This window comes from Doryrhamphus excisus, chromosome 5, assembly GCF_030265055.1.
Source record: "Doryrhamphus excisus isolate RoL2022-K1 chromosome 5, RoL_Dexc_1.0, whole genome shotgun sequence".
NCBI lineage: Eukaryota > Metazoa > Chordata > Actinopteri > Syngnathiformes > Syngnathidae > Doryrhamphus > Doryrhamphus excisus.
In genome coordinates, this window is record NC_080470.1 from 14,041,884 (window position 1) to 14,063,792 (window position 21,909).

Here is a 21,909-nt window from a genome sequence, read left to right on the forward strand (position 1 = left end):
AAGTTGGTATTTCACTTGAAAAAAGAAGAAAAATTAGCCTTGCAAGAATAAAGCCACCCCCCCCCCCCCCTTGGAGTTTCAAGAGAAAAAAGTAATAAATTTTTTGTGAATGAAGAATTGCAGTGATGTAAAAATGAAGCCATGGTATTATGAGAGAAAAAAAAGTTTGATTTTTTTTTGTTGCAATGACAGGAAATTGAATTCATTGTTTTTTGTCATAACATTCAGAAGAAAAATTTTTTTTTTATGTTCCGAAAAAAAAAAAAAATTGTATAAGAAAAGTTACAAGAAAAAAGTTAAATGTTATGAATATTATATCATTGTATTTTTAGGATGAGTTTTGGTGTAACATTCCAACAAAAACTTAAAATAATATAAAAAAACTTTAATAATTTGCTTTCAGAAAAAAAGTTATGCTACCAAAAAAGCCAAGAGTTTACATAAATAAAGTTTTTGTCGAAGGAAGGTTATAATAACATCGAAAAAGTTGGTATTTCACTTGAAAAAAGAACAAAAAATAGCCTTGCAAGAATAAAGCCCCTCCCTTTTTTTAAGTCATTGGAATACGAGACAAAATATCGTATCTCATATGAAATATCCATACTGTGCTAACAAAAAAGTCATAATATTAGAGATTTTTTTCAGAAAGAAAAGTCATAATGTGATGTAAATAAAGTGGTATTTTTCCTAATAAAGTTTTGAGCCGTGTTCTCGTCAGTGTTGCCCCAATACTCCCGTGTATTTTCCATCCCGATGAGTCCAGGAAATAACGGCAAAGGGATTGACTTTTTAATGACGGAATGACTTTGGGACAAATGACTGAAAAATAAGCAAAAAGTGGGACATGTCGAACCCAAAACCGGAGCGTTCTTTTCACAGGCAGTTTGAAAACACATCATGAATGAACTTCATGACTTTGAGAAGTAGAAAAACCAAATAAAAGAAATATGTAAAAAGAGAGTCCCGAAACCCGGGAATGATTTAGCTTCGCATCGTCGGTAGTCACATGGGTAGCCAGGTTTTATCCATGGACTGGATGTGTTCCTTGGCCTTCATCCTCAGGGCAGCGATACTAGAACTGCGCTGGTCCATGTCCTCCAACGGGAACTTGTCCTGGTACGGTGCCGGACACTGGTAAGGAGGCGGGGCCACACTCTGCATCCCCTGCCCCATGGACGGATGAGGGCTGGAGTTGAGGAAGCCGTGGCTGGGGTAGTTGGACTGGAGGCCTTGAGTTGGACCCATGAAGCCTGGGATGCTGTGGACCGGTGTGGCGCTGGACAAGGGCGAGGTCAGCCAGGGATCCAAGGGGAGGGAGTTGCTCATGGGTCCCATGGTGGTGTGGACCGGTGCCGAGCGGTTGAAGGAGAGCATCGGCGAGTCGTGGAGCTTCATGCTGCTGGCGTCCATCTTCTCCTGGCGACGCCATTTTGCTCTTCGGTTCTGGAACCACACCTGGGCGACAAAACGGAGCCGTGAGATACCTGCCGGGTCTCTTACCGATGGGCCTGCAATGACTAATCCATGCCAGCATGCTTGATCACTCCTCATCAAACCTACGTATCACTCTCGATCATGCTCCACATGCCCAAAGTCAAGGGTCATGTAGGTCCTCCCTTTTCGTAGCCGTCTCAAGCAATGCCTGTTAAATAAAGCTACCACTTTTTTTTCTGGAGGGCTTTATTTATTCTCGTAATATTGCAAGCTTTTTCTCGTACATTTACAACTTTATTCTCAAAATCGCTAACAGGCATTGTCTGAGACAGCTATGAAAAGCAGGGACTTATATGACCTTTGGCCTTTCGTTTCTTATTTTCTTATAAATGTACAACTTTATTCTTGCTGTGATTGGCTGGCGACCAGTCTAGGGTGTACCCCGCCTTACGCCCGAAGACAGCTGGGATAGGCTCCAGCACCCCCCCGCGACCCTCGTGAGGAAAAGCGGTAGAAAATGAATGAATGAATGAATGAACTTTATTCTTGAAATAATAATATAATATAATAATATAATAATATAATAATATAATAATATAATAATATAATAATATAATAATATAATAATATAATAATATAATAATAATAATAATATAATAATAAAATAATAATAATAATATAATAATAAAATATAATAATAATATTAAATTAGAATTTTTTTTCTCATGAATGTACAATTTTTTTTGTAAATGAATAAGAAATAAAGAAATAAAGAAATTAAATTTCGGACATTTTCTTCTCGTAAATGTATGACTTTACTCTTGTAAATGTACAACATTTTCCTCATAAATTGACTACTTTTTTTCTTGTAAATGTATGACTTTATTCTCATAAATGTACGACATTATCCACGTAAATTGACAACTTTTTAAAAATAAATATATGACTTTATTCTCCAAAATGTCCGACATGTTTTTCTATATTCTCAGAAATTTCTGACTTTATTCTGGTATATGTACAACTTTATTTTTGTAAATGTATTACTTTTTTCTTGTAAATGTACGACATTATTCTCATACAACATTTTTCTCGGAAATTTGATGTATGACATTACCCTCTGAAATTTACAACTTTTTTTGAATAAATATATGACTTTATACTCAAAAATGTCTAACAATTTTTTCTCATATATGGCCGACTTTTTTCTCGTATATCTACAACTTTATTGTGGTAAATTTATGACTTTTTTCTCATAAATGTACGACATTATTCTCATAAATGTACTACTTTTTTCTTGTAAATGTATGACTTTATTCTCATAAATGTACGACTTTATTCTAAAAAAATGAGGCCGATCTTTTCAACAGAAGCTGCTGGCTATGATGGGATGGCGCTGGCGAGAGCGCTTTGGAAACACTCGCTGCTCCTTGCGTAATCACCTGATGCAATCGCTCCACTTGGCAAGTAGCCGCTAGCCGCTAGCCACTAGCCTTTCCCAAAGCTCAGGTCGGAATGTCGGCCTGTGCTTTATCACTCCTTTGCATGGACAATATGAGACAAAGGACTTTTGGGGACAGGGAAGGTAATGACAAGATGTTATTATGATTATTATTAGCGGTAATGATGGTGATAGTAACAATATAAGTGGCAATGATGATAAATACAACAATATTTCATATTGTTGTTGCTGATATTTTATTATTTTGTACTTTTATATTTGTATGCCTTCTCAAATGTTTTGTATATTGTATTCCTTTGAGGTTGTTTGGATTATTGAGACAAAAAAGGTATTAAAGAAAGTTGTACAATTACAAGAAAAAAAAATGGAATTTCAGGACAAAAAAAAAAAAAAGTTTTTTTTTTAATTGAAATGTCGTACGGAGAATTTTGGCCTAACTTTACAAGTAAAAAAAAATATAAGTTACGTGTATAAAAAAGTTCTAAAGTCATATTTAAAAACACACAGCGTTAGACAACCAAGGTTTTTATTTTTATTTTTTACAAGATGAAGTCATAATTGTCGGAGAATTTGGCCATGATATCACAAGAAATAAACAGCCAGACGAAAAGTAACACAAAAAGTTGGAAGGTTCAAGTCAGATTTCTGGACAATAAAGTTGGAAGTTTGCAAGGAAAAAGGAAGGATTTTTTTTTACACAGTAAAAATACTACAAGTACAAGAATGAAGTTTTTTTCCAAAAAGTTGCAATGTTATAAAGTTATAGTATTATGGGAGAAAAAAAAAAAGTTCCAAAATAAATCTGACAATTTACAAATTTCACAAAAAGAGGGGAGATTTTTTTTACACAGAAAAAAAAATTATTATTGCAAGAATGAAGTAATAAATTTTAAAAAATGTGTAAAAAATGAGAAGAAAATCATGTTACAAGGAAAAAAAGGTAACTTTAGGATGGTGTTAGCATAATAGCATAATAGTCAGCATAATAGTATTAAGAAAAAAACGTAACCTTGCAAGAAGAACATCATGAAGTCTTACTCTATACTCTACATTGTATGGTGTATGGTGTATATAGTTTATGGTGTATATTGTATGGTGTATCGTGCCAAATGTGGCCCGCAGGACACCTGTTTGAGGCCCCCGCCTTGATATGAAAGTTTAATGTTAGTGCGGCCTGTGCAAGTTTGATATGGATGCTGTATGGTATCATGTACCCAGAAAAAATGATTACGTTTGATTCATGTTCATGTTAAAGGTTAAATAACTGTTTATAGTTATCCTCCCTATCCATGTGGAAGTGGTAAGTTTTTGGCTATTTAAGTTGAAAGGAAATAACTTGAAGGCTACCGTTTAGGTCGCTAGCTCTCTAGTTTGCGAGTTAGCATGTGTCTCAAGACCCTGCAGTTGCGCAATATGTTGTAAATAAAAAGAGTATAAATGTGACTATAGTCGTGTTTTGTCATGTCTACAGGGCTCTAATAATGCTTTGTTCATTTTAATCTGAAAAAATAATTTGTCTACCCACCAGCTATATGTGCTTTCTTAAGTTTTTATTATTTGCTGTTTTATTATTATTATTATTATTATTATTATTATTATTATTATATTTATTTATTTATTACTGATTGATTGATTTTCTTTATTCTTGATTTGTTTATTTATTTTTCATCTTATTTTGTGTAGAAAAATAAAAAGTAAGATATTTGAGAACAGTGGAATGTTTTATCAGAGCTTTTATTGTAGAAAATTGTTTTTTTTACATTTTTTTGTTTTTAATAAATGTGGTTTTTTTGGGAAAAAAATTTGAAATTTTTTTTTACCAATTTTTGGTAAATTGAGTTTGAGACCCCTGGTGTACAGTGTACGGTGTATAGTGTATGGCAGTAGGTTGTGTATTTTCCAAGATACCTGAACTCGGACTTCAGGCAGGTTGACCTTCATGGCCAGCTCCTCTCGACTGTACACGTCGGGGTAGTGGGACTTCTCGAAGGCGCGCTCCAGCTCGTGTAGCTGGTAGGTGGTGAAGGTGGTGCGGTTGCGTCGGTGTTTCTTCTTGGGCTGATCGTCTTTGCACGAATCCGGCGACTTGCCCTCATCGCTGTCCACGCTCTTCCTCAGCTCCTCCTCACACTTGTTGGAGAAGATGGCCACGTCTGCTCACAGATGACATCAATAATACTTGATGATGGTGAACACGTACAGTATAAGGCATTTAGAAGAATACAATTGGCACTGCACATACAGAAAGCCAGTATCAGTGCGCATCCTGTTTTGTTTGTGTACATTAAGTACACGTATGATAGTTACAGTATGTTATGCAATTCAGGAGAACACAAATTGTGTTTTTACAGTATTCTGTAACATGGAAGTTTTTTTTACGCCATAAAAGGCATGTCTCTACCTTGACACCTCCAACTTTCATGAGAAACATTATTTTACTTGTACTAAAAAACATACAATGTAAAGAGTTTGGAATTAGATGATTTTTGTCACTGTCACCTTCATGGTGCATCAAAAATATGAGCACTGCTTTTAATAACATTTTTATTCATTTAATTCATAATAATTATTTTGTATTGTATGTTGAGAATGGCTTCTGTGTTGTAATTATTTTATTAGCATAGCACATTAAAGCACCTTACATTCTTTTACAACAATGCCATTGAAGAAGTTAAAGGTGACTTCAAATTTATTTCAGCCAAAAGACGCTAAATCCGAAAAAAAATATATATATATATAAAATACATGGTGTGTGCAGGATTTTTATAGCATGCATTTTTATGACCTATATTGATAGCTCTTTCATTTGCAATATAGACTTGATGACCAAATAGATTGATATGTGCGTAATTAAAAATCATTGATTTTCTCAAAATCAGTCAAAATGGATTTAGCGCCTTTTGGTTGCAAGCTCTTCAAATACTCTGCTCACTTCATCCAGTCTACATTCAGCAAATAAAAGCCTGTACCAGCAATCACATGACATGATAGGACTGTCCTATCTAGTCTGCTAGCCTGCTCGGATGAGAGGCCAAGTGTCTTCTCAGGCATGTTGAACCGTTACATTATCAGAGATTTGATGCCCTGACAGCTCGATGGGACTAGTTAGGACTGTCCTATCTAGTCGCTCAGCATAAACTAATGCACAACGTGAGGGGAAACCTTTTCTAAGACAGCCTGAACAGTTACATTGTACTGGGTACAGTTCCATGGGACTAGATAGGTTTGTCCTATCTAGTCTTGTACCATGAAGTCGTGCTCAAATGGGAGGCAAAGCGTTTTCAAAGACAACCCGAACAGTCCAGTCCAGTTGTGATCAATTCACCAGTCAGACAGCTAGATAGGAATATCTCATCTAGTCAAAGAGCATCAACTAATCAAGCCTGCTTGGATGAGAGGCAAACATCTTGTAAGACAACCTGAACAGTTCAGTTTCGCTCAATTCAATTAGAGCTAGATGAGACTAGATAGGACTGTTGTTGTCCTGTCCTTTAGTCTTTGAACATGAAGAGATGAAACCTGCTCTGATGTTCATAAAAAAATCACAACGTGAAAAATGTGAAAATGTGCTAGTCCCACATGTGTAGCTGACAGCAGCAGATAGTTAGCAGATACAGGATACATTTAACACGTGTTGCAAAGCCTCTTTTTGACTTATTTTCCCCCATACACACGTACAAAGGGATTGGGTCCGACGTGGCATAATTTCACATCTTTATACTGAATAAGACGAACTGTTATTTCTATTTCTTCATGTCACTTGCAGTAAACTTGTCCAAAGTGTCTGTTGGCTTCATTCATGACTGATGATGGGTTCATGTACATGCAGCTCCATTTGTCCTAAGATCATTCATTGTTGTAAAGGCTGTGAGGGACTGCCGATACAACCCAAAGCTAACCAAAACGCACAACCAACACACAACTATGGGGCAACCAGCAGGTACCAAAAACATCCATCCGTCCACTGATGCATACAACCAATCAACCCGTCCGCTCCTTCCATCCATCCATCCACCTGTCCACCCGTCCGTCCACCCACCCATCAATCCATCCACCCAACCATTCCGCCCACCAATCCATCCGTCCATTCATCCATCGACCCATCAGCCAATCCATCTGCCCATCCATCCACCCGCCAATCCATCCACCCATCCATCCACCCGCACATCCAGCCATCCGTCCACCCACCTAAAAGACCACCCACCCACCCACCCATCCGTCCGTCCGTCCACCCACGGACCCATCCATCCATCCACCCAACCATTCCGCCCACCAATCCATCCATCCATTCATCCATGCACCCGCCCATCCATCCACCCATCCATCGATCCGCCCATCCATCCACCCAACCATCCATCCATCCACCCGCCCATCCATCTGCCCATCCATCCACCTATCCGTCCACCCGCCCATCCATCCACCCATCCATCGACCTGCCCATCCACCAACCCATCCATCCATCCACCCAACCATTCCGCCCACCAATCCATCCATCCATTCATCCAGCCACCCGCCCATCCATCCACCCACCCATCCGTCCATCCGTCCATCCATCCATCCACCCATCCGTCCACCCGCCCATCCATCCACCCATCCGTCCACCCGCCCATCCATCCACCCATCCGTCCACCCGTCCATCCGTCCACCCGCCCATCCGCCCATCCGTCCACCCGCCCATCCGTCCATCCATCCATCCACCCGTCCATCCACCCGCCCGTCCATCCACCCATCCATCCACCCATCCGTCCACCCGCCCATCCACCAACCCATCCATCTATCCATCAAGGAGAACATTGAGGGAACCACCCGTTTAACCATTTTCATACATTTTTTACATTTTCTTTTCGCCATAAAGTTTCTTCTCAAAATATTTTGACTTTACCCCATTAGATTGTAACTTATTTCCATATTATAGTATTATAATATTGTTATTAAATATTATTTACATGATGATATTTTTCCCCAACATAATTGTCCAGAAATGCCAGCTTTATTTTTCTTGTTTCTTTCCCATCATATTACGACTTGAAATAAAGAATGTATTTTTCAGCCCTAGTCATAATAGTCATAATATTATGACTATTATATAGTATATATATGTATGTGTGTGTATATATATATACATATATAATATAGATAAGTCATAATATTATTATATTATAATATTATATATATTATATATATAATAGTCATGATATTCTCCTCAGAATAGTATGACTTTATTATGTCATAATATTATGATATTATATCATAATATGCATAATATTATGATCTATAATATTATGACTATTATGGCATAATAAAGTCATACTATTCTGAGGAGAATATTATGACTATTATGTGTATATATATATATATTTTTTTTTCATAAAATCGTCATATTTTGATTTTATTCTGTTTTCTTCACAGCTATTTCAACTTTATACACACACACACACACACACACACACACACACATATATATACATACATATATAATATAGATAAGTCATAATATTATTATATTAGAATATTATATCTTATATTAGAATATTATGACTTATCTATATAATATATATATATATATATATTTTTGACTATATATATATATATAAAATTACGTCATGAAAGTCATGAAATTCATAAAATTCATAAAATTGTCATATTTTGATTTGATTCTGTTTTCTTTACAGCTATTTAAACTTTCTTTTCATGAATTCATGACTTATTCCCATCATATTTCACGCCCTTCTTGTCACACTCTAACACATTTGCTTTACAATTGTTTATTGTTAAACAATAAACATTTTGTTTTTTGTTAGTTTCTCATAATATTATGACTTCAGACGACGCTGAAGCACAGTTGAACTGCAATGTTGAAACGACCTTGATTCGTAAATTCAGACATTTTTATTTTATGATGGCTAATTGTGTTTTGTCAAATGTAAAAAGTCCAAATATAAAAATAAAGTTTCTTACTGGGTTCACATTGGTTTGCTAATGTGAGCAGCGACCAATGGTGTCCTAATTCAACTATTGATCTAATTGGTGCCTCCTGTGGCATAACAAACATCATTTCAGGTTTTGACCCACACAGCATGGCCATGGTAGACCATGGTAGACCATGGTAGACCAAGGTAGACCATGGTAGACCATGGTAGACCAATGTAGACCAAGGTAGACCATGGTAAACCAAGGTAGACCAAGGTAGACGTGGAGGTCCTGGTGGCAGGTTCCACTTGCTTGATGATGACATCATCATCAGTTAGCCAGAGCAGCAGCTCAGCGTCTGAGAAGGAGACGCGTTGATGGCCCATAAAGGCGGCGCGGTGGTGCTCTTTCAAGTGGCGAGCTAGAGCGGAGGCGGCGACAATGCGGGGCGGGGACATGGCTTTATGGGGCTCTCATTAAGCGGCCCGTGACAAAAGGCCGGGTCGGGACAAAGGCCCGAGGTCGGGTGTGGTTCAGTGACCAGCTCTTGTGCCTGTCAGCCCATCGTAGCCGTCCGTCTGAAGGCCGCCCACTGTTTAGCAGCCAGCACGCGGGGAGGGGGTGCAGGGGACAGGGGACGGGGTTAGGGTGATGGACTCGGGCAAGTTGCTCATCCGAGGGGAAGGAAGTAGACTTCATGGGACAGTTGCACACAAAGGACCGATGTCACCAGTGGCCTCGCAGTTTGGGTTGGCTTTTTTCAACATGCAAATTCCACCTCAACTCAAACTGGATGACTCAATTCACTTTCATGGCTTATGGAAGAAGACACAATATTTATAGCCAGGATGCGTGCAAACACGTGAACCGGTACTTTGCCTTCTAAAAGCATCATCGTCTACACCAACATGTCATCTTCCATTTCATTCGTTTCCTTGTGGTCTCCTAGCATTGGGGCCGAGTCCACCAGTCACACAAACATGAAAGTTTCATATGAATAAATCAATCATCAAGAAATTATTACAGCTCTCTAGTGACATGACATAACACCCCTATAGTCACCTTAACAATCCTATTACCCAATATAGTAGACTTTATAGGACAAATTAGCCAGATAAGACATCAAAACTGTCTTTACAACCTTCTAAATGTGTTGTTTAACATTATTAGAGCCCTCTAGACATGACACAACACCCCTATAGTCACCTTAACACTCCTATTACCAACTATAGTAGACATTATAAGACAAAATTAGCCATATAAGACATCAAAAATCTGTTTACAACCTTCTAAATATGCCATTTAACATTATTAGAGTCCTCTGGACATGAAATAACACCCCTATAGTCATCTTTACATTATTATTACCCAAAATAGTAGACATTATAAGACAGAATTAGCCATATAAGAAATAGAAAAACACTTTACAATCTTCTAAATACACTGTTTAACGTTATGAGAGTCCTCTAGAGACATGACATAACACCCCTATAGTCACCTTAACACTCCTGTTACCCAATATAGTTGACTTTATAGGACAAGCTAGCCATATAAGACATCAAAACTCTCTTTACAACCTTCTAAATGTGCTGTTTAACATTGTTAGAGTCCTCTGGACATGAAATAATACCCCTATAGTCATCTTTACATTATTATTACCCGATAGAGTAGACATTATAAGACAAAATTAGCCATATAAGACATCAAAAATCTGTTTACAACCTTCTAAATATGCTGTTTAACATTATTAGAGTCCTCTGGACATGAAATAACACCCCTATAGTCATCTTTACATTATTATTACCCAATATAGTAGACATTATAAGACAGAATTAGCCATAAAAGAAATACAAAACCTCTTTACAATCTTAAAAATACACTGTTTAACATTATTAGAGTCCTCTAGAGACATGACATAACACCCCATTAGTCACCTTAACACTCCTGTTACCCATTATAGTAGACTTTATTGGACAAATTAGCCATATAAGACATCAAAACCCTCTTTACAACCTTCTAAATGTACTGTTTAACATCATTAGAGTCATCTGGACATGAAATAACACCCCTAAAGTCATCTTTACATTATTATTACCCAAAATAGTAGACATTATAAGACAGAATTAGCCATATAAGAAATAGAAAAACACTTTACAATCTTCTAAATACACTGTTTAACATTATTAGAGTCCTCTAGAGACATGACGTAACACCCCTATAGTTGCCTTAACACTCCTGTTACCCAATAAAGTAGACTTTATAGGACAAATTAGCCAGATAAGACATAAAAACTGTCTTTACGACCTTCTAAATGTGTTGTTTAACATTATTAGAGCCCTCTAGACATGACATAACACCCCTATAGTCACCTTAACACTCCTGTTACCCAATATAGTAGACTTTATAGGACAAATTAGCCATATAAGACATCAAAACTCTCTTTACAACCTTCTGAATGTACTGTTTAACATTATTAGAGTCCTCTGGACATGAAATAATACCGCTATAGTCATCTTTACATTATTATTACCCGATAGAGTAGACATTATAAGACAAAATTAGCCATATAAGACATCAAAAATCTGTTTACAACCTTCTAAATATGCTGTTTAACATTATTAGAGTCCTCTGGACATGAAACAACACCCCTATAGTCATCTTTACATTCTTATTACCCAATATACTAGACATTATAAGACAGAATTAGCCATAAAAGAAATACAAAACCTCTTTACAATCTTAAAAATACACTGTTTAACATTATTAGAGTCCTCTAGAGACATGACATAACACCCCTATAGTCACCTTAACACTCCTGTTACCCATTATAGTAGACTTTATTGGACATATTAGCCATATAAGACATCAACACTCTCTTTACAACCTTCTAAATGTACTGTTTAACAATATTAGAGTCCTCTGGACATGAAATAACACCCCTATAGTCATCTTTACATTATTATTACCCGATATAATAGACATTATAAGACAGAATTAGCCATATAAGAAATAGAAAACCTCTTTACAATCTTCAAAATACACTGTTTAACATTATTAGAGTCCTCTAGAAACATGACATAACACCCCTATAGTCACCTTAACACTCCTATTACCCAATATAGTAGACTTTATTGGACAAATTAGCCAGATAGGACATCAAAACTCTCTTTACAACCTTCTAAATGTGCTGTTTAACATTATTAGAGTCCCGTGGACATGAAATAACACCCCTATAGTCATCTTTACATTATTATTACCCAAAATAGTAGACATTATAAGACAGAATTAGCCATATAAGAAATAAAAAACCTCTTTACAATCTTCTAAATACACTGTTTAACGTTATTAGAGTCCTCTGGAGACATGACATAACACCCCTATAGTCACCTTAACACTCCTATTACCCAATATAGTAGACTTTATTGGACAAATTAGCCATATAAGACATCAAAACTCTGTTTACAACCTTCTAAATGTACTGTTTAACATTATTAGAGTCCTCTAGACATGACATAACACCCCTATAGTCACCTTAACACTCCTATTACCCACTATAGTAGACATTATAAGACAAAATTAGCCATATAAGACATCAAAACTCTGTTTACAACCTTCTAAATGTGCTGTTTAGCATTATTAGAGTCCTCTGGACATGAAATAACACCCCTATAGTCATCTTTACATTATTATACCTGATATAGTAGACATTATAAGACAGAATAAACCATATAAGAAATAGAAAACCTCTTTACAACCTTCTAAATGTGCTGTTTAACATTATTAGAGCCCTCCAGACATGACATAACACCCATATAGTCATCTTAACACTCCTGTTACCCAATATAGTAGACTTTATTGGACATATTACACAGGTTTGTGGTGGGCTATCAAGGGCTTCCAGTTGGGCTTCAAGCAGAAACGCATTCTTGGGTCGTTATTTACCCCCAAAGACCAAAACAAGGTAAGAAATATGGCATCCCAGCAGAAATGATGATTTGGTGAGTCTATCGACGTGTCAGTAAGCACCTGTCAGAGCCCCGACGTGGAAATAGCTTCAGATTACATTTAAACGTCACAATGCCGGCCCCTACGTTCTAATCTGCACACCACACAAGACAAGAGAAGATTAGACCGAATTCCACAAGGAGATGGGATTGGGGGTGAGTGGGGTTGGGGGGCGTAACCACACTCCATCTGCTCCACTCTCATCACTCTCCAGATATTCCTTACTACGTAAATGACTGGTTGTCGGAATCAGCCATTCCAGTTAAATATATCATAGAGCAGACCAACACAGTGATAGATGAGAAGTCAAATGAACTTTATAGCAGGGGTCTCAAACACGCGGCCCGAGGGCCAAATGTGGCACGCAGGACACTACTTTGAGGCCCCCGCCCTGATATGAAAGTTTAATGTTAGTGCGGCCCCGCAAGTTTGATATGGATGCTGTATGGTATCATGTACCCAGAAAAAATTATTACGTTTGATTCATGTTCATGTTAAAGGTTAAATAACTGTTAATAGTTATCCTCCCTATCTGTGTGGAAGTGGTAAGTTTTTGGCTATTTAAGTTGAAAGGAAATAACTTGAAGGCTACCGTTTAGGTCGCTAGCTCTCTAGTTTGCGAGTTAGCATGTGTCTCAAGACCCTGCAGTTGCGCAATATGTTGTAAATAAAAAGAGTATAAATGTGACTATAGTCGTGTTTTGTCATGTCTACAGGGCTCTAATAATGCTTTGTTCATTTTAATCTGAAAAAAATATTTGTCTACCCACCAACTATATGTGGTTTCTTAAGTTTTTATTATTATTATTATTATATTTATTTATTACTGTGATTGATTTTCTTTATTCTTGATTTGTTTATTTATTTTTCATCTTATTTTGTGTAGAAAAATAAAATGTAAGATATTTGAGAACACTGGAATGTTTTATCAGAGCTTTTATTGTAGAAAATCGAAACCAAAGCAAAGTATATTCATTTTTCTGTTTTTAATGCTTATGCTTAAGATAAATGCTTATCTTCGGGCCTTAACCAGAACTGTGCCTGTGGTCTTCCATTTCCTCACTATGTTCCTCAGAGTGGAACCTGACCGCTGAAATCTCTGAGCTAGCTTTTGTATCCTTCCCCTAGACCATGATGTTGAACAATATTTGCTCTACGGGCACATGATAGTTGTTTTGACGCTACCATGGTGCTACTCTTCAGAGAAGATGCAACTTAAATACCCGTCTTCTCATCATTGGCTTCACTTGTATATGAAGGTCAAGGGTCAATGAGCTTACCAAACACATGCTGTGTTCCAATAATTAGTGTTAAAGGTATTCAAATCAATAAAACAACAAGGGTGGCCAAATGACATGACAACATGATGATTGCACACTTTGTGTATGATATATTTACCTTGAATGGCTGATCCCAACAATCAGTCATTTCCAAAGGAAAATCTTGAAAATGATCAGGGGTGCCCAAACTTTTTTATACCACTCTATAGTGTACAATGGGGCACTGTTTTCAAGATTTTCATTAAAGCTCCCCCATTTTTGGTGGGGAATATTAGCAGTACTGTATTTGTGTGAGCATGTTGAGTATATTTGAAATACAGTAAGAAGTGATGTACAGTAAACTGGCATATGTTATGTGATAGTGTTGCTCAGTCATAAAAAAGTGAAGTCATGATGCTAAGTGTTGCTAAGTCATAAAAAGTCAACTCATGATGCTAAGTGTTGCTAAGTCATAAAAAAGCCAAGTCATGATGCTAAGTGTTGCTAAGTCATAAATAAGTCAATTCATGATCCAAAGTGTTGCTAAGTCATAAAAAGTCAGATCATGATGCTCAGTGTTGCTAAGTCATAAAAAAGCCAAGTCATGATGCTAAGTGTTGCTAAGTCATAAATAAGTCAACTCATGATGCTAAGTGTTGCTAAGCCATAAAAAAGTCAATTCATGATCCAAAGTGTTGCTAAGTCATAAAAAGTCAGATCATGATGCTTAGTGTTTCTAAGTCATAAAAAAGCCAAGTCATGATGCTAAGTGTTGCTAAGTCATAAATAAGTCAACTCATGATGCTAAGTGTTGCTAAGTCATAAAAAAGCCAAGTCATGATGCTAAGTGTTGCTAAGTCATAAAAAAGTCAATTCATGATGTTAAGTGTTGCTGAGTCATAAAAGAGTCAAGTCATGATGCTAAGTGTTGCTAAGTCATAAAAAAGTCAATTCATGATGCTAAGTGTTGCTAAGGCATAAAAAAGCCAAGTCATTATGCTAAGTGTTGCTAAGTCATAAAAAAGTCACGTCATGATGCTAAGTGTTGCTAAGTCATAAAAAAGCCAAGTCATGATGCTAAGTGCTGCTAAGTCATAAATAAGTCAACTCATGATGCTAAGTGTTGCTAAGTCATAAAAAAGCCAAGTCATGATGCTAAGTGTTGCTAAGTCATAAATAAGTCAATTCATGATCCAAAGTGTTGCTAAGTCATAAAAATGTCAATTCATGATGCTAAGTGTTGCTAAGTCATAAAAAAGTCAGATCATGATGCTAAGTGTTGCTAAGTCATAAAAAAGCCAAGTCATGATGCTAAGTGTTGCTAAGTCATAAAAAGCCAAGTCATGATGCTAAGTGTTGCTAAGTCATAAATAAGTCAAGTCATGATGCTAAGTGTTGCTAAGTCATAAAAAAGTCAAGTCATGATGCTAAGTGTTGCTAAGTCATAAAAAAGTCAATTCATGATGCTAAGTGTTGCTGAGTCATAAAAGACTCAAGTCATGATGCTAAGTGTTGCTAAGTCATAAAAAAGTCAATTCATGATGCTAAGTGTTGCTGAGTCATAAAAAAGCCAAGTCATTATGCTAAGTGTTGCTAAGTCATAAAAAAGTCACGTCATGATGCTAAGTGTTGCTAAGTCATAAAAAAGCCAAGTCATTATGCTAAGTGTTGCTAAGTCATAAAAAAGTCACGTCATGATGCTAAGTGTTGCTAAGTCATAAAAAAGCCAAGTCATTATGCTAAGTGTTGCTAAGTAATGAAAAAGCCATGGCTTTTCCTTCTGTGTAGTGTTTAATGATTGGTTGTTTGTATGGACGTAGTGAAAGGTAGCAGCTTGTGGTCCTTGCTGATTGGCTGAGGGAAGTCACATGGCTGGAGTGAGGTGAGGTGAGGTGTGTCTTTGGGGTGGGCGTTAGCATCCGCACCGTTGACGGTCCCTGCCGGTTCCCGCCGGTCAAAGTTATGCGTGCCCACTCACCCTGGTGCTGGTACTGCCGCTCTGGGCCGTCATCCCCCAGGGCGCCGAGGTGGCCGCTGTAGGACGGGTGGGACTCGTGCGGCTTGCCGGCCGCGGCCAAGGCCTCCACGCCCGCCTTCTGAGGCCCGGGGGTCCCTGCAGCGGGGCCCAGCAGGGCGTCCTGGTCTTTGCTGAATCCCAAGATGACGTCGATGCTGTGGACGTGGCCCCCCACCGTGACCGTGCCTCCGCCTTTGGCCAGGTCGTGGAAGTTGCTGGGCGAGAGGCAGCTGTCGTCCACCATGCTCATGGTATCCAGTGATAAATGCATCCGAGCGTGCGGCCCCTCAGCGGCTCCTGCGGCCGGCGGAGGGAGGAACGGAGGAAGGGAGGAAGGGAGGAAGGGAGGAGGTCTTAGTTGAGTGAGCGGGTGCGAATCGGAGGTCAGAGATCACCTCGTTACCTGGGAGGAGGCCTGACGTGTGCCTAAACCCGCTTAGCAGTACACGATGTCGGGGGGGGGGGGGGGGGGGGGGCTGAGTCTATGCATTGTCCCTGAGCACGAAGACGCACTCATGACTTTTAGGGGACAAGTCAACGCGTTCGGTTGGTTCCTGATCATGAAAACCGATACATATCGCAATCCGCTGATATCGCTATTGGAAATTGAGGCGGACAGTATCGGCATATCGGCAAATATTAGGGATCATTTGGATTTTTAAATAAGTATTTGTCTTTATATACTTCAATATCATTTATATCATTTGAATATTTAAAGTTGATCAGTTGATATAAAGTATTTTTTTATTCTTTTTACATTTTTATTTAGGATTTTTTCAGTTTGCACGATGACATACTTAAATAATAACGTGCTTTCCGTACATAAATAGCAGACATTTTTTAAAATTGATATAAAAAAATATCAAATAATACAAATATTGAGCTTGGTATACTTCAAAGTCAGGATTTTTTCCATTTGTAAAAATATCTGTTTACTCACTTGCTTGAACTTGAACAAGTATTTTATTTATTTTTACATTTTTTGACCTAAATAACCCTTATAAATATTTATATTGAAAAATGTTTTTATTATTATTGCTGATTCTATTGATTATTTCTAAAATGTGTAATGTTTTAAGAAACAGACAAAACAAAATAAAGTTGTCAATTTTACAAAATGAGTTTGGGGAAAATGTGGAATAATATGAGAAAAAAGTCCAAATATTCTGAGAAAATTTAAGAAGAATAAAGTCCACATATGAGGAAAAAGCACATCATTTTATGAGCATATAGAGTTGAAATATGAATGATGAATAATTTCTAAAAATTTGTAAAAATATCTGTTTACTCACTTGCTTGAATTTCAAATATGAACGAAGTAAATATGAAGTTTGTTTTATCAAGTATTTTATTTATTTTTTACATTTTTTGACCCAAATAACCCATATAAATATTTATATTGAAAATTGTTTTTATTATTATTGCTGATTCTATTGATTATCATTTATCCCTGTGATTTGGCAGTACATATAGTACAGTACACGTGTGTTTTTATAAAGTATACATATATGTATATATCGTGTATCTAGAGTAGTGTAAAAGTAAAATATACTGTTTGAGAGTGGTCATGACGAGAGCATAAATATAATATTGAAAGTATTGAAGTAAATGGTGAAATATGGCTTCCAATGCATTATGATGTACAGTACACAAGAATATAGTAAACACAGTAGTGTATACGCTACGTGTGTATAAACAAGTGTGTGCCGTACCGACCTTGCAGGTAGAAGTAAAGAGTTGGATGGGCTGAAGTCAGGTCCTGGTCCACATTCAGGCCTCCAGCGTCCCCCCTTGGTTGCCACTCGGCTTCCCTTGCATCCCTCTCAAAAAAACACAGTAAATAAAAACTACAGGATGATGGAGAAGTCCGGGGAAGAGAGAGGAAAGTCTGGGAGTGGCGTGCACTGCAGCCAGAGGCCAGGGAAAGAGGCGAGGAGGAGGAGGAGGAGGAGAACAGGGAGGGAGGTGAAACAGGAGCTTAGGAGGAGTAGGAGGAGGTTATGAATTGGAATTATTGGAATCCTGATTGGCACAATGAAAGGTCTCATTGACGTCCACAGGAGGAGGCCTCGGCTAATTAACACTTTCTTTCTTGGCTTTTCACCACAAAAGATGCGCTCAGACCTTTGGCTCCACACCAGCAAAGATGTCTGCACGGACACACCCTCCTTCACAGGTGATCCTGGACACTACACGGGCGTGACAACCTCAAACATAAACATGGCCGATGCTGGATGAGTGACAGTTGGCTCATTGGGGGACGTCAGGGTTGGCTCCTACCCTAGCCAGGGTCACATGGTCAAACATGAAGGCAGGCTAACAAGTCTCATGCTCTATGCTGTAGGTCAGGGGTCTCAAACACATGTCCCGCGGTCCAAACGTGGCCTGCAGGACGCTAGTTTGAGGCCCCCGCCTTGATATGAAAGTTAAATGTTAGTGCAGCCCGCGCAAGTTTGATATGGATGCTGTATGGTATCATGTACCCAGAAAAAATGATTACGTTTGATTCATGTTCATGTTAAATAACTCTTAATAGTTATCCTCCCTATCCGTGTGGAAGTGGTAAGTTTTTGGCTATTTAAGTTGAAAGGAAATAACTTGAAGGCTACCGTTTAGGTCGCTAGCTCTCTAGTTTGCGAGTTAGCATGTGTCTCAAGACCCTGCAGTTGCGCAATATGTTGTAAATAAAAAGAGTATAAATGTGACTATAGTCGTGTTTTGTCATGTCTACAGGGCTCTAATAATGCTTTGTTCATTTTAATATGAAAAAAATATTTGTCTACCCACCAACTATATGTGCTTTCTTAAGTTTTTATTATTATTATTATATTTATTTATTACTGATTGATTGATTTTCTTTATTCTTGATTTGTTTATTTATTTTTCATCTTATTTTGTGTAGAAAAATAAAAAGTAAGATATTTGAGAACAGTGGAATGTTTTATCAGAGCTTTTATTGTAGAAAATTGGAACCAAAGCAAAGTATATTCATTTTTCTGTTTTTAATGCTTATGCTTATAAGTTTTTTACATTTTTTTGTTTTTAATAAATTCGTTTTTTCAAACTCATTTTGTGAAATTGACAACTTTATTTTGTTTTGTCTGTTTATTAAAACATTACACATTTTTAGAAATTATTTATCATTCATATTTCAACTCTATGCAATTATATTTTTATAAATGTTTTTAATAAAAATGCAGTTGATATCAGTTGATATCGGTATCGGGAATTGAGAGTCGAACATATCAGACATTCCTAATTTTTCCTCATAATATTTAAAGATTATCATTATAAAATTACAACTTTTTTTCTCTTCATATTTTGACTTTTTTTTTCCATAATATTAGAACCTTTTCCCCCAAAATGACAGCTTTATTTTGTTTTGTTTGTTCCTTAAAGGACAAATTTTTAAAATGATTTTTCATGAATATTTAAATTCTCTGCTCATTAAATGACATATTGTTTCCTCAAAATATGACACGTTTATTCTCTTAAAATTGCGGGAATATCACTTTTTATTTTCTTAATATTTTGACTTTATTCTCATAATATTGTACCTTTTTCCCTCACCTCATTTTCCAAAAATGAGAACTTTAAGAACCTTTCCTTCATATTTTGACAACCGAATTGCAACATTCTTCTCACGGGAATATCCTTTTTTATTTTCTTAATATTTTGACTTTATTCTCATAATATTGTACCTTTTCCCCACCTCATTTTCCAAATATGAGAACATTATTTTGTTTTGTTTCTTATATTATTACAATGAATTATTTTCATTAATATTGAACTTTATCCTGCTAAAAAAAAATACATTATATTTCCTCATAATATTATATGATTATTCTCGTAAATTGTGAGTTTTTTTTCCTACTTTTTTTTTTTTTTGAAATTTCCCAAAAAGTAGTTTGATTCTTAGAATATGACACATTTTTGAAATGATCTCTAAGAAACTAGCTAGCGTACACGCTGCTAGATGAAAGGGAGGCGGGGAGGCGGGGAGGCGGGGGGCGGGGAGGCGGGGAGGCCACGGCGTTCCAGGCTGCTGCCAGCTTAGTGTCCTAGAAATCAGCCATGACTCTAAAGACACTAAAGAGATTTCCTGTGACCTCCAGCATACCATCTAAAGATATCCAAAGATCTTTCTTCTTCTTACTTTTGCAGTCAAAAAAACCTGAAACCTTGGTGTGTGTGTGTGTGTGTGCTCAGTGGAAAGAATGGGAATGTTTTTATGGCCTTCCAGCAACAAATGAGTTGATCTATGATGGACGTCCCCTTATTAAGCTCATTAGTTTGTTGCCGCAAACACAATTATTCATACACTGCCCTCACTGGGACTCAACTCCTGGGACTACATTTTAGCATTAGAGCACTCTAGACATGAAATAACACCCCTATAGTCACCTGCGAGTTGTGAATATATGAGGAAAAAAGACGTACATTTACAAGAATAAATTAGTAAATTTACAAGAAAAAATTCTCAATTCACAACAAAAAACTTCTAACTTGCTAAGTCGTAAATATTAATAATAATAAAGAAAGTTGGGCAGTAAAGTTGTATTATGAGAAAAATAAATATATTTTTAGAGAAAAAGTTGTACACTTACGAGAATAAAGTTGTACACTTACAAGAATAAAGTTGTACAATTACAAGTTGTAATATTATAGGAAAGAATTGTCAGCAAAAAAAAATCAGCAAGAAAAAAAAGTTGTACATTTAAGAGAATAAATTCCTAGATTTGAGTGAATAAAGTCATACATTTATGACAATAAAGTCATGGATTTACGAGAATAAAGTTGTACATTTACGAGAAAAAGTCCTCCATTTACGAGAAAAAGTCCTCCATTTACAAGAATAAAGTTGTAGATTTACGAGAATAAAGTCATACATTTACGACAATAAAGTCGTACATTTACAAGAATAAAGTTGTGAATTTACAAGAATAAAGTTGTCCATTTAGGAGAAAAAAGTTATACATTTAAGAGAAAAAAGTCATACATATATAAGAAAAAAGTCTAACATTTAAGAGAATGAAGTCGTAATATAATAAGAAAAAAATTGTGAGCAAATTAGAAAAATGTCGTACATTCACGAGAATAAAGTCAGATTTGCGAGAATAAAGTCGTATATTTACGAGAATAAAGTAATGATTTACGAGAATAAAGTTGTACATTTACGAGAAAAAGTCCTCCATTTATGAGAAAAAGTCCTCCATTTATGAGAAAAAAGTCCTCCATTTACGAGAATAAAGTTGTACATACATGAGAATAAAGTCGTGGATTTACAAGAATAAAGTTGTTCATTTAGGAGAAAAAAGTTATACATTTAAGAGAAAAAAGTCATACATTTAAGAGAATGAAGTCGTAATATAATAAGAAAAAAATTGTGAGCAAATTAGAAAAATGTCGTACATTCACGAGAATAAAGTCGTATATTTACGAGAATAAAGTCACGGATTTACGAGAATAAAGTTGAACATTTAGGAGGGAAAAGTCGTACATTCACGAGAAAAAAGTTGTCAATTTACGAGAATACAATCGCAGATTTACAAGAATAAAGTCGTGGATTTATGAGAATAAAGTCAGGGATTTACGAGAGTAAAATTGTGGATTTACAAGAATGAGTCGTACATTTACGAGAAAAAAGTCGTCCATTTATGAGAAATATAAATTTCCAAACATAAAATCATAAACATAGGAGAAAAGAAGTGGTAAATGTAGAAGCCTAAAGTTGCTCAAGGTCAAAGGTCACATAAGTCTCCTGTTTTCACGTTAGTCTCAGGCCAGGCTGTCACATGATGTTACCAGTTTTACCAGGAATTTAT

The 21,909-nt window shown here is 36.6% G+C and overlaps 1 protein-coding gene across 1 annotated transcript; it reads right to left on the bottom strand.

Moving 5' to 3' along the window:
- Positions 1-57: 57 nt before the first annotated feature.
- On the bottom strand, positions 58-18,360 carry rx1 (retinal homeobox gene 1). The gene is made up of 4 exons (XM_058073957.1): positions 17,801-18,360; positions 16,046-16,381; positions 4,802-5,046; positions 58-1,455 (listed from the first exon to the last, which is right to left on the bottom strand). Exons 2-4 carry the CDS (start codon positions 16,353-16,355, stop codon positions 1,003-1,005), a joined length of 1,008 nt encoding a protein of 335 aa, XP_057929940.1. The 5' UTR covers positions 16,356-16,381; positions 17,801-18,360; the 3' UTR covers positions 58-1,002.
- Positions 18,361-21,909: the final 3,549 nt, after the last annotated feature.